At 37.7% G+C, this 13805-nt stretch overlaps 1 protein-coding gene across 2 annotated transcripts; it reads left to right on the top strand.

Moving 5' to 3' along the window:
• The first annotated feature begins 222 nt into the window (after positions 1-222).
• PPP4R3C (protein phosphatase 4 regulatory subunit 3C) lies at positions 223-2565 on the top strand. Of its 2 annotated transcripts, XM_030306036.1 has the most exons (2): positions 223-1714; positions 1862-2565. In XM_030306036.1, the coding sequence occupies exons 1-2, from the start codon at positions 223-225 to the stop codon at positions 2563-2565; spliced, it is 2196 nt and encodes a 731-aa protein (XP_030161896.1). The 2 variants fall into 2 exon arrangements, with proteins under 2 accessions (XP_030161896.1, XP_030161895.1); XM_030306035.1 differs by having other exon boundaries at positions 223-2565.
• Positions 2566-13805: the final 11240 nt, after the last annotated feature.

Here is a 13805-nt window from a genome sequence, read left to right as displayed (position 1 = left end):
AAAGCGAGAGGAGGCAGGACTCCGAACACTACAGACCTCCGTAACTGCCAGCTTCGCGACCGCTATTTCTCCGCCATCTTCTACTGTGATTTTCCTAACCGGCCACCTCGGCTACCGTCGTCGCTGCTCCAACGACGGCAATAGCCGTTGATTCTGGGCAGGCGCGAGCCAGCCACCTCACACGCGGACGCCACCGCTGCCGAGAAGATGGCAGAAAGCGCCATGGCGGACAAATGTCGCGTGAAACTCTACTCCCTGAACCGAGATCAACAATGGGATGACCTAGGCACCGGGCACATCTCTTCGACTTACGTGGAGCATCTCCAGAGCGTGTGTCTGCTAGTTCAGTCGGATTCCAGTGAGGCGCTAATCCTGGAGTCGAAGATCAATTCGAATACGCCGTACCAGAGGCAACAGGAAACGCTGATTGTTTGGTCAGAAGCGGAGGGCCACGGTATGGCTTTAAGTTTCCAGGATGCCGAAGGTTGTCAGCAGATCTGGGAAGACATTTGCCGAGTTCAAGGTAAAGATCCATCTGTCCGTATCACACAAGACCTCTTAGATGAATCAGATCAGTTTGATGACATACTCGAAACTGCTGATGTGTTTGACTTGCCTAGCTGTGAAGTCGGTAAACTTGAAGATATTGATGACTTTGTTTCCTCGATTCTCGCTTTACCTTTACCTATCCATAAGGAAAGACTGGCTCTGATCTTAGAAAATGGGAACTATATTAAAAATTTGCTGCAGCTGTTCCACACTTGTGAAGACCAAGGGGACACTGAAGGTTTACACCATTTGTATGAAATTATTAAAGGCATCTTATTCCTTAACAAGACATCTCTGTTTGAGATCATGTTTTCTGATGAGTGTATCATGGATGTGGTGGGATGCCTCGAATATGACCCTGCAATGGCTCAGCCGAAAAGGCATAGGGAATTCTTGACTCAACATGCGAAGTTCAAGGAAGTTGTACCAATAACGGACTGTGAACTTACGCAAAAGATACATCAGACCTATAGGGTACAGTACATTCACGACATCCTTATGCCGATACCATCCATGTTTGAAGAGAATTTTCTTTCTAGTCTTAAAACTTTTATTTTCCTCAACAAGGTCCAGATAGTCCGCATGCTGCACGAAGATGACAACTTTTTGTCTGAAGTTTTTGTGCAGCTAAGGAACGAGACTATAGATGATGATAAACAGCGCGAGTTGCTATTTTTCTTCAAGGAATTCTGTAAATTTTCGCAGACATTACAGCCTCCGGACAACGATGCCCTCTTCAAAACATTGACGCATTTGGGAATTCTTCCTGTTCTGAAAACCGTGTTGAGCAGGAAGGATTTGCAGATGCGATCAGCTGCTACCGATATACTTACTTATCTAGTAGAGTGCAGTCCATCCATGATCCGAGAATTTATAATGGAAGAAGCCCAGCAGAGTGTAGATGGTAACCTTTTCATTAACTTAATAAGTGAGCAAATGATCTGTGACACTGATCCTGAGCTGGGAGGTGCTATTCATTTAATGGAACTTCTTCGTGCTCTAATCCATCCTGAAAATATGCTGTCAACACCTAGTAAATGCGAAAGAAGTGAGTTTCTATATTTCTTCTACAAGCATTGTATACAGAACTTCATAGCACCACTTTTTGCCATCACTTCAGAAAATATATGTGAAGGGGATAATGTAGTTGGAGCTGACAAAAACAGCCCCAATAATTATCAAACAGCAGGGCTGCTTTCTTTAATTTTGGAGCTGCTCACATTTTGTGTGCAACATCACACATATTACATAAAAAACTATATTTTGAGCAATGACTTGCTAAGAAGAGTCTTGATCTTGATGAGTTCAAAGCACACTTTCCTGACTCTGTCTGCTCTTCGCTTTATGAGAGGGATGATTGGCCTTAAAGATGAACTTTACAATTATTACATCATCAAGGGAAATCTTTTTGAGCCAGTTGTAAATGCTTTTCTGAAAAACGGGACTCGGTACAATATGTTGAATTCAGCTGTTATTGAGCTGTTTGAATATATAAGAGTGGAAAATATCAAATCTCTTGTTATACATATAGTTGAGAAGTTTTATAAAACACTTGAATCGATTGAATATGTTCAGACATTCAAAGGATTGAAGATCAGATATGATGAAGAAAAAGATCAACAAAATCAAATTTGGAAGAATTTACATACTATACTGTATAGTCAAATACTCTGCAGAGGAATCAGAGTCTTGGAGAAGAAGGAAAAAATGTGTATTAAAGAAGATTCAAAGGAAGAAGAAGCAGTTATGCCACCATTGGAAGATGATTTTCCAGATCCTTATGATAAGTTTATGGAGACTAAAAACCCAAAAGAAAATGAAGACAAGGTAGATCTTCCTAAAAGAACATCTTCTGGGAGCTACAAAATCAGTTCATCCCCTTCTGCTGGTGGTGCTAATGAAACGAGTAGCCAGAGCAGTAGCAGCACGGTTGGCTTAAAGAATGATCCAGATGATGAAGAAAAAGATGAAGGAGATGAAACATCGCCCAAGAAGAAACCACATCTTAGCTCGTAAAACCTGTAACATTACTAAACTCTACTTTACTAAAATTACTAAATTCTACTTTACTAAGTTCTACATTACTAAAATTTTATGAACATCAATTAGTGAAAAATCTGAATCCAAAAGCTTTCTCATTTGAAGTTAATAAATACACAGTAAGAAGGAAAGATGCTCAGTGTTATCATCTAGGAGGTTTTAGTTCTGTGAAAACCAAACTTCACAGAATTAAAAAAAAAAAAAATAATAATAATAATAAACTAACCAGAATCTGAATGATAACTTCTTTGCAAGAAAAATCTTGGTTTGGTGGGGGGAGGAAATAGGTTGATGATATAATATTAATGCAATTTTGTTCCAGGGGTATGTTTTTAAAGCAACTATTAACACTGCAGTTGCAAAGCTTCTAACGTGACTTGTTCAATGGTTCTGGTTTTCTTTGCCTCAGTAGCCTTTTTTGAAGTAAAAACTTAGGTTTTATGGAAAACAAAGACAACTGTAATAAAAAAAAATTAAGCTATTCACATTTCTGCAAAGATTTAACACAAAATCAGCCTCTGGGTAATTGGAGGGAAGTAACTTGCAGTGTGTAGTTTTCATGAATAAAGAAGAAAGCTGGATTCAAAATCTGCAGTTGTTAATTTAACTTTTTTTTTTTTTTTTGGAGGGAAGTAACTTGCAGTGTGTGTTTTTCATGAATAAAAAAGAAAGCTGGATTCAAAATCTGCAGTTGTTAATTTAACTTTTTTTTTTTTTTGGAGGGAAGTAACTTGCAGTGTGTGTTTTTCATGAATAAAAAAGAAAGCTGGATTCAAAATCTGCAGTTGTTAATTTAACTTTTTTTTTTTTGGAGGGAAGTAACTTGCAGTGTGTAGTTTTCATGAATAAAGAAGAAAGCTGGATTCAAAATCTGCAGTTGTTAATTTAACTTTTTTTTTTTTTGGAGGGAAGTAACTTGCAGTGTGTGTTTTTCATGAATAGAAAAGAAAGCTGGATTCAAAATCTGCAGTTGTTAATTTAACTTTTTTTTTTGGAGGGAAGTAACTTGCAGTGTGTGTTTTTCATGAATAAAAAAGAAAGCTGGATTCAAAATCTGCAGTTGTTAATTTAACTTTTTTTTTTTTTGGAGGGAAGTAACTTGCAGTGTGTGTTTTTCATGAATAAAAAAGAAAGCTGGATTCAAAATCTGCAGTTGTTAATTTAACTTTTTTTTTTTTGGAGGGAAGTAACTTGCAGTGTGTAGTTTTCATGAATAAAGAAGAAAGCTGGATTCAAAATCTGCAGTTGTTAATTTAACTTTTTTTTTTTTGGAGGGAAGTAACTTGCAGTGTGTGTTTTTCATGAATAGAAAAGAAAGCTGGATTCAAAATCTGCAGTTGTTAATTTAACTTTTTTTTTTGGAGGGAAGTAACTTGCAGTGTGTGTTTTTCATGAATAAAAAAGAAAGCTGGATTCAAAATCTGCAGTTGTTAATTTAACTTTTTTTTTTTTTTTTGGAGGGAAGTAACTTGCAGTGTGTGTTTTTCATGAATAAAAAAGAAAGCTGGATTCAAAATCTGCAGTTGTTAATTTAAGTTTTGTTTGTTTGTTTAGATAAGTGAGGCCAAAAATCAATCCAGTAGTATTCTAGAATGGTATTCTCTGTTACCTTGATAGCGTGTCGAACAGAATGCTTTCAATTGCCAGATGGTGAAAGGTACTTTTGAAGGTATTTCCTGACGTATTAATAAAGTTGCGTCAGTCTTCAGAGCAAGTTAAGTTTTAAAGTATAATTTGCAAAGGCTAACGTACAAAAAAAGAGGTCTGCCTCTTGGTGGACCAAGAATTTGTAAAAAGTGGTAGCAAAGAGTTCAGAGGATTTATTTTTAGAGGACTAAGTTAACTGGGTCCATTTTTCCTGGAATGGCTTGAAGTGAAATAGTTTCTCCTGTTTTAAAGACTTTAGAGTTAATTTCAGATTGGGTCACTGAACCAGGTGGACTGTCTGTGTAGATGTGATGTATAGTTTTCCATAAGACATTTTCTTATTTTATATTCAAAATACCACCGTAGTTGTTTTGCACCATTTGATGATATTCATGCTGAACTGTAAAATTGAGGAGTGAAAAAGTCACCTTGTAATTCCAAAAGTAAAAGGGACCATTTTAAATGCATACTGTGCCAATAGGAAACACATCTTATACAGAGGTAAGAAAGAGTTGCATAGGAGCTACAAAGAGAGTGTATTCCTGATGCAAGAAATAATCATTTTATCAGATGTAGAGTCTGCTCAAGTGTGGACATGACCTCAGGAGATATAACCACACTTTGCTGAGGACCTGACACAGCAAGAAAACCGCATTTTTACATCTCTCAAACCATGCTGGTTGAATTAAATGTTGTAATGCGATTATTCATGTTGTGAGTATATGTCAAAAAAGGCAGTTTGTTCCAAAAGTATCTCATCTTTTCCTTCTGGCGACTGTCATGGGGAATGTTATCCATAGTCCACACATTTACATACATACACGGTGTTGTTTTGAAAAAAAATATCCTTAACTCTTTGTTTTGGTGGGAGTGGCCCCAATTCCCTAACAGAGCAGCTATTTACAACTACACCGAGAAGAACAATTTTTCTATGTTCTTTCTGATTAGTCTCTCCTTTTCACCTAGTTTGAATCAGCCATTAATAAATGGATGCTGTAAAAAAAAAATTTTTAATGGACACTGTAGGAGAAAAAAACGAATATTTGCATTTCTTACTGTACTGTTTCCAGTGAATTTGTAAAGAAGGGTGAAGGAGGAAATAAGTGTAATGAGAAGTTAAAAAAAGAAGGGAAAAAAAAAAGGACAGACATTCTATTGAGCTGTATAACCTCTTTGAGCCCTTTTCTAGTCTCAGCTACTTAATGTTAGGGAAACAACATGACAGGCAAAGTGGTGCAAAGGCAAATTGCCCATCAAATGGCATAACCTACTATTACGGGAACACTGAAGAGGGCAATGAAACACAGAAGAGCAAGCCTTACTGTCTGCACGCTGAGTGGAAAACAGACCAAAACGTTCAGTGTCTCTAGGTACTGTATGTGAGGAGATAGCGTGTCAAAAATGTTTAATTCCATCTTTAAGATTTTTAGAAGTAATTTTAACAGGACCTTTAAGTGGCTTACTTATGCAAAGAGGAAACAGTTTGAACTGGCTGTATATTTACAGTAAAATATAGGTGGCCATTTTTGGGCAGGCACCCTGGGTTCGTCACGACTAGGGCTTTAAATGCATGGCTTCCAGGAATTTTTACAGTATAATGACTTTCTAAATATGCTAACAAAGGAAAGGTGATACAACAGGTAAAGCAAAAGCTTCCTATTCAGGCAGCCCTTGCTGATAACGCAGGCTCTGGTGCTTACTAGTTCAATGACCTTAGACGATATACTTCTTTGCTCCTCTAACCACGGTTTCTTCATCTTCTCTTAAAAATCAGAAACTATATGTAAATTACCCAGAACATTTTCAGCACTCAACAAATAGCTTTTGAAACTCTGTTATTGGGGCACCTGAATGGCTCAGTCGGTTAAGTGTCCAACTTCGGCTCAGGTCATGATCTTGTGGTTCCTGATTTCAAGCCCCGCGTAGGCTTCTGTGATGACAGCTTGGGTCCTGGAGGCTGCTTCGGATTCTCTTTCTCCCTCTCTCTCTCTGCTCCTCCCCTGCTCACTTTCTGTCTCTGTCTCTCAAAAATGAATAAATGTTAAAAGAAAATTGGAAACTCTTTATTATTATCAACAATAGTAGCATAATCATTTGCAAGAAGATTGGGGATAAAGTCAGGTAAACACTTAAATGACAAGTTATGCTCCTAAATCAATAATCTCATGCTCTCGATCAAATGATAGCAACATGACAAATTAAAAATTAATGAGTTCACTTCTGGCTAGCAGACAAGTCTATGCGTATGTGTCATGCCCTGCTGAGACACAACTGAAATAAAAGGCATTTAAGTCAAAAGAAAAATAAGCTTGCATGGCAATAAAGACACTTGGGTGGAGTGGTGTCTCGGATGTTAACCAAGGAGTGCAGAGAAAATGGAAATGAGAAGAATAGCAGGAGAGGTGAGGAGAGCACCCAAGATTTATGAAAGTGAAGAGAGTCAAACAGCTCTCTTCTCCTCCTTTGCCCCACCCCAGCAAGCAGAGCAGGCAGCTGGAATGTATCCCTAGGTAACAGATCAAGTGTCCTTTTCCTTAAAGCAATTGAAATAATGGGCAAACCTGAGGGCCATAGTATGGATGTTATTGCCTCAGAGTTAAGCTCTTCTCGTGAGGGTGTTGGAGGATCCAGGATGCTGCAAGTTTACCACCGTAAGGTACAAGTCATGAGGTTTTCAGGTGTGAGATGGGTTAATGCCCAGCTCCCACGCAAAAAGTTCAGTTTCAATGGGGCGCCTGGGAGGCTCAGTCAGTTAAGCACCCAACTCTTGCTCTCTTTCATGATCTCGCAGTTCATGAAACTGAGCCCCGACTGGGGCTCTGAGCTGGCAGCACGAAGCCTGCTTGGGGTTCTCTCTCCTTCTTCACCCCTCCTCCACTCACATGTTTTCTCTCTCTCTCTCTCTGTCTCTCTCTCTTCCTCCCTCTCTCTCAAAATAAATAAATAAACTTGAAGGCAAACAAAAGAAAAAAAAAAGAGGACAAATGACACCCTTGGAAAGAAAATCCTTACAAGTAGCAGGTCTGTCAGGTAATACCTACATCAGTCAGGCAACCCAGTTTGGAAATGGTGTGTTTAAAGTTCCCAGTTCAGTTCAAGTAACTGAGCCTACTCCTTGTTTTGGAAGATCTGCTAAACGCAGGCAATCCAATCTTATTTGTCCATGCCACCAGCATGGTGGTGTGACATCAGCCCATTGAGGGTGATGAAGATGGGGGGGTGAGGATGACATCCAGAGGGGTGTGTGTGTGTGTGTGTGTGTGTGTGTGTGTGTTGCACGAGCTGGGAGCATCCTTTACATCTTCTGATAGATCTCTCAGTGAGGTTAAGGGAAAGGAAAGGTGATCAGAGTTCTCTGGCTAGGCATGGCAGACCCAGCAGTCAGTTAAAGATGCTTCCAACAGTGTGGGAGAGCTTCACCAGAATGTTTCTGTGGGGAGGAAGTCTTCAGAGGCAGATATGAAAGGCAGAGGTCTTTTATGCCCCTTCCTCCCTGTGCAACCCGAGGTTCTGGGTTGTTGCTCTTCCTCCATTTCCATAACACCTGAATGTCTCTTTCCAGTAACCATAAATTTGCCCCCTTTTTTTCAGTTATTCCTTGCTCTCACCCAAACTTTTCATATGGAAAGATCAGGTCTGAGAGGGACAAAGACATTTTTATAAAACCAGAATTAAGTTTGAATCGCACAGTTCTCATTTTTGCCAGGCTGCCGCCCAGAGGCTGTACCAACCAGCTGGCCTAGGGAAAGAAAGATGCATCATACTCAGGAATGGTCAGGACAGAATTCTAAATTTTCAAAATAGGTCTAGATAATTTCCCATCTCTTTAATCTGATTCAATGACCAAATTACCTTACTCTGGTGTAGGGCTTCTCAGTCTCACCACGGTTGACATTCTGAGCCAGATATTTCATTGTTTTGGAAGATTTCCTGTGTATTGTAGGAAATTTTGCAGCATCCCTGACATCTACCCACTAGATTCCAGCAGCATACCCCCAGTTGTAACAAACAAAAACGTATCCAGAAAACGCTAAATATTCCTCAAAGAGCAAACCCACCCTTAATTGTGAACCACTAGTCTAAAGATATGTAGAGCTTGATTCAAGAGCTTCTCTTACTTTATGATTATTGGATTCACATCCACTAGGCTGAATTACCTTTTATTTTTATCCTCTACCTGAAGGGGCAAAGTATATACAAGGGTTAGGTGTATAATGCACTTGAATGAAAAGAGAATTGGCTTTGCTTGGAATTACAAAGATCCTGATTCCACTTTGTATTGCCTGTATAACCGTGGCATCTTATGTGACACCTCTCATTCTCAGGGTTCTTATTTTTAATGTATGGCTGACAACACTATTATGGCTGAATTATGTTCCCCAAAGTTCATATGTTGAAGTTCTAACACCCAGGATCTCAGAATGGAACTGTATTTGGAGATAGGGTCTGAAAAGGGATAATTAAGTTAAAATGAAGTCATTAGGATGGACCCAATTCCAATATAACTGGTATCCTTAAAGAGCAAATTTAGACACAGACATACACACAGAAGGATGAGCACGTGAAGACACAGGGAGAAGCTGGCCATCCACAAGCCAAAGAGAGAGGCCTCGGGAGAAACCAATTCTGCTGATACCTTGATCTGGGACTTCTAGCCTTTGACACTGTGACAAAACAGATTTCCGTTGTTTAAACCCCCAGGCTGTGGTACTTTGTTATGGCAGCATTAGCACACTAACACAAACATTTAATGGGAAGAAGTTTTATAAGGATTAAATGATATGTATCTTATAAACATCACAGTTACTATGCTAAACAGTTCATAAATGACATGTGAAAATGGTCATTCTTTTATTGAGCATGTATTATATGTCAAGCACACTTTCCTAGGCAATTTACCTACATTCTTTTTTTTTTTTTTTTTATTTTGGAGAGAGAGAGTGCCTGTGAGTGGGGTGGGGGGCGGAGGGAGAGAGAGAGAGAGAGAGAGAAAGAGAGAGAGAGAATCTTAAGCAGTCTCCATGCTCAACGAAGAGCCAGACACAGGGATGAATCCCATTACCCTGGGATCATGACCAGAGCCAAAGCCAAGAGTCGGACGCTCAAGCAACTGAGCCACCCTGGGGCCCCACTTATCTGCATCATTTCTAATTTCACAATAAATCTGCAAGGTAGATGTGGTGGCCTTGAGAATGCACCTTGTCAAGAGGGAATATAATAGAATACAAATAAGGGCCCCAGCCACTGTAATCATTGCCTCACTTTTTCTCAGGCCATGCTTCCCAAGGGCTGCTCCCAGCCGGTGATTTGTATGGCAGGGGTACTAAATAAAGCAGGCTTGTTCTTGGGCAGGTGAGAGACTCCTCTGACTAGAGAGTTTGACTTTCTGAAGGCTCTCCTGAACAATCTGTAGACTACATGGTGATCTAATATACTTCCTTCATTCCCTTTCTTCTTCCTTTGAGGTCAGAGTGTGTCCTGATCTGATGCCTTTTCCACCTTCGTCCGGCCTGCTCTCTGCTGCCTCTCATCGGCATTTTTCCTAACAAAATCCTTGCAGGCTAACTTCTTTCATGATGGCTCCTTCTTGGAGAACATGGACTAACACAGTATGGATTTTGACTGCTTTACAGAAGAAACAGGCACATAGAAATACATAACCAGTACTAGTAAGAGTGTATTCAGATGTTTGTCTGACTCCATAGAGTGAGTTCTTTCTCCTATGTATATAATGTGTCTTAAAATGTATCTTGAAAGTACTTTAAACATTAGAACCATTATATGCATACTATATATATTTATTAATAATCAGGTAGAAATAAAGCAAAAATATATCATCATATCATATCTACGAACAATCTATGTACACAGTGTCCCTCTTTCTGCTTTACCCACGCTTCCAAAGGTCATGTTAAGCTAACACTGCTTCAATTCTTCTCCAGAAAAACACAGTACTCTGCAAGCCACTGTCATCACACTCAACTACAGGAGTTGCTAAAGAGGTAGCTAGTGAAATTTTTACTCTTGTGTCAGAAATCAAGAGAGATCAAATAGCTAACTTGCACTATGTGCCAAGAATCATGCTAAGTACTTTATGTGTATCATGGGATACTTTGTCATTAACAACGGAGGTCCATATCTCCAATTCTCCTCATGCATTCCCCCATGCTGTTGTTTCATTGCTAATGTGAGAGAAGTGTGAAGAATAGAGGCCTCCTTAATTTACTGAGATAAAGGTTCAGTCCCATTGAAGAATGGGGGCTTGAAATACAAATTATGTCCAAGTATATACGACTTGAATTAAATACCTTGCACATCTGACTGGTAAACTTGAGTTTCTTGACCACTACACTTGGATCAACTCCTGTTCCTTTCTACCTTTGGATGTGTGTTTGTTTGTTTGTTTGTTTCCCCTTCCCATTTATTGTTTTGAAAGGTATCCTTTGATTCTAATCTAGTAGTTAGTTACCTTTAAATTGTAACATGCACACTTCATTTTACAAAGACTAAATTTAATCAGTTTATCCTTCCCTGGAATAATAAAGGAAATTGTTTTCTATCTATCATCCCTCTATAGTATTGCATATGATTGCTATTTTAACAGAGCTGGCACTTATGGCTGTTTTTACTAGGTTTTTGGTCTCCAAACCATTGCAATCAAAAGCAAACCAAATTTGAGACACATTGTTTCCTGCCCCCACTACAATGACTAAATTGAGCAATTACGTGGGTAGTGTTTGGAGAAAGCTGCAGAAAACTACTTTTGTCGGAGAGTTACTAAGGCAACCCTTTAGAAAAGAAGGGCATATGAATGGGCTGAGGAGCCTGATAAACCACCCAATAATATTGGGATGTTTCTGCTGTACACATTTTCAAAGATATCCTACAAAATCTGAGGAGTGCTTTAGTCTATCACATTTGGCAATGGAAAACATACAGCATTTTTGATGTATTTCCAAAGATTGCAAAATATCAAAGAACAGTAGATATTCTCTGGATAGCGATTTATGCTTTTCTCAGATTTGAGTATTACTCCTGAAATGTAATGAAAATTTGTATGATTTCTATTGATCTTAAATATGAAGATCCTTTCCAATGTAGAATAGATTACGTATTGGGGGAAATCTAACACTATGTTAGAGCTTAGAAACTACAGCAGTATTCTTTGTATGAGTACATTTTTATTAATTATTTTTTCCAGATTTATTAAGATATAATTTACATATAGCATTGAATTAGTTCAAGGTGTACAACATAATGATTTGATATATGTGTATATTGTGAAATGATCACCACAAGTTTAGGTAACATCAGTTAGCTCACATAGTTACAAATTCCTTTAGATAAATATGTATGTATTAATAGTATTATGCATGATGGCTTTATTTACCTTCACTAATATTTCATACATAGAGAAAAAGTGTATTGAATCGGATATGGATTTAGAATGGCTGAGTTTGTGTCATTATTGAAGTACTGCCTACCTATTTGGCTTTAGTTCATTCACATAACCTCTCGTAGTCTCCAGGTACTTATCTATAAAACGATGCTTATGCTGTAAATGACTATGTACGTAAAATTATAAATGTTAAGAACCACAGGGATGTCAGAAAATATTTTCTACTTCCCAATTCTTAGCCAAGCAGTTTGAGTGGGATTGACCCTATCCCATCAGCAGCCCCAGGGATGTATGAGTGTATTCCTTGACATTTGTCACCGATACACAGATAGACATACAACAAAGGCAAAGCAAATGAAAGGCGTAAGTTTCTAAGAACTATAATCTCTTCTTCCATGAGAACTACTTGAAGAGAATCTCTTTGCTGCTGGATACAAATGAGAAATGTATCACTTTTGGAGCTGATGGCAACCGTACTTTGAGAACAAGGGAAGATACTCTGCAGAAGACACAAGTAGCAAAGAAATAAGGCAGATAATGTATTGAGAGAAATGCATCTATAGTATTTAATCCCTAGATCAAGCCGCACCTGAAGCTTTACTTTTGGATATTTGGAGAACAAGAGAAAATGTTTCCTTTGTAATTTAAGGTAGTCTACATTGGGTTTTTTGTTATTTGAAATATTCTGAGGCTATAACAGGTGAATTTTGTTTAATCTTCAAATAAAAAAATTAACTCCAGGGCTATTTTAACTGTGTCGGGAAACACAGAGAGAAAAAAGCTTCCAAAGCCTTTAAAAATTGGATCAGAATTTTACTAGAAGGAAAGCAGACAAGGAGAATGCTGCTCCAAAAAAAAAATTTTTTTTTATATTGAAGCAAATTCCTACAGAGAGTATCACCAGTTTTAGCCTATCAGTGCATTATGATCATTTTTTTCAGAGAGTAAGGATAGTTTTCAGTATTTATGTTATAGTAAGAAAAAAAATATTCCTCTCACAGAAGGCAAAAAATTTATAAAATCCAATGCCTGTATCTGATAAAAACTAATACTCCCTTAACTGTGTGTAGCATGTATTTATAGCACTGATACAGAACATTAGGTGGTGTTAAATTGGACTGGTTGCTCAGTGTTCATGACAGAGGTCAGAGCCTGTTGGATGATGCTATAGTATGTTTTGAATATCATTCCATTTTATGTACTGGTGTGTGTGTGTGTGTGTGTGTGTGTGTGTGTGTGTTTTAATGAAAATATGTTCTATATGTATATATGAAAATCAGAATCATATTTAAGGATGAATCCAGAGGACTCTCTATTATAATCAAGAACAAGATAAAGATGTCAATTAGCAACCATTATTTTACATTGAACTGTTGTTCCTAGCCTATGCAATTAGATAAGAAAGAGTAAGAAATGAGAGCTATAAATATTGGGAGGAAGGAGGGCATATTTTCTTTTTCAGATATTATGCTATGAAAATCCAAAAGAATATGAAAAACAAAAAGAAAAGTCAGTAATGGTATTGATGACATAAATTAATACATGACAACCAATAACTTTTCTTTATCTAGTAATAAGCATAGTAGCTACTTAAAATTAAATGCCTAGTAATAAATATGATAAGAAATGTATAAAATCTATACGAAGGAAGCATTAAAGTTTCTTAAGCTACATAAAATCCTTTAATAAAATTTTTAATAAAAATCCCTTAATAATAACATGCCTTGATTTGGGACAGGAAATCATTCTTCTGCAGAATTCTGCTTTCCAAACACAAATTCATGAATTTAATGTAATCTGTAGAAAAGCACTATGAGGATTATCTTGTCTTTTCTTTTTGAAAATACAAAAGGATTGTGAAATTAATCTGGAAATACTGTTAGCCAGGAATAGCGTGGACTTTTATGAAAAATAGTAATGTTAGAAGATGAGTTCTATCAGATATCAAAATAGTAAGTCCAGTTTGATAGGAACGTTACTGCATGGGTACAGCAGAAAACAGTTCAGTGGAAAGAAAATGGAGAGATATGTGTATGGTGTTTCTCATATGCTAAATATGGGGTATGCTGTGTCATGCAAAACTGGTGTTGGTTCAACAATCTAGAAACTAGGATAAAAATGCAGCTTGATTTTATGTTTCTTCTCTTATTAAAATAGATTTTACCAAAAT

Source organism: Lynx canadensis, chromosome X (assembly GCF_007474595.2).
Source record: "Lynx canadensis isolate LIC74 chromosome X, mLynCan4.pri.v2, whole genome shotgun sequence".
Lineage (NCBI taxonomy): Eukaryota > Metazoa > Chordata > Mammalia > Carnivora > Felidae > Lynx > Lynx canadensis.
The sequence above is the reverse complement of the archived record's forward strand: the minus strand, read 5'-3'. Positions and strand labels throughout refer to the sequence as shown.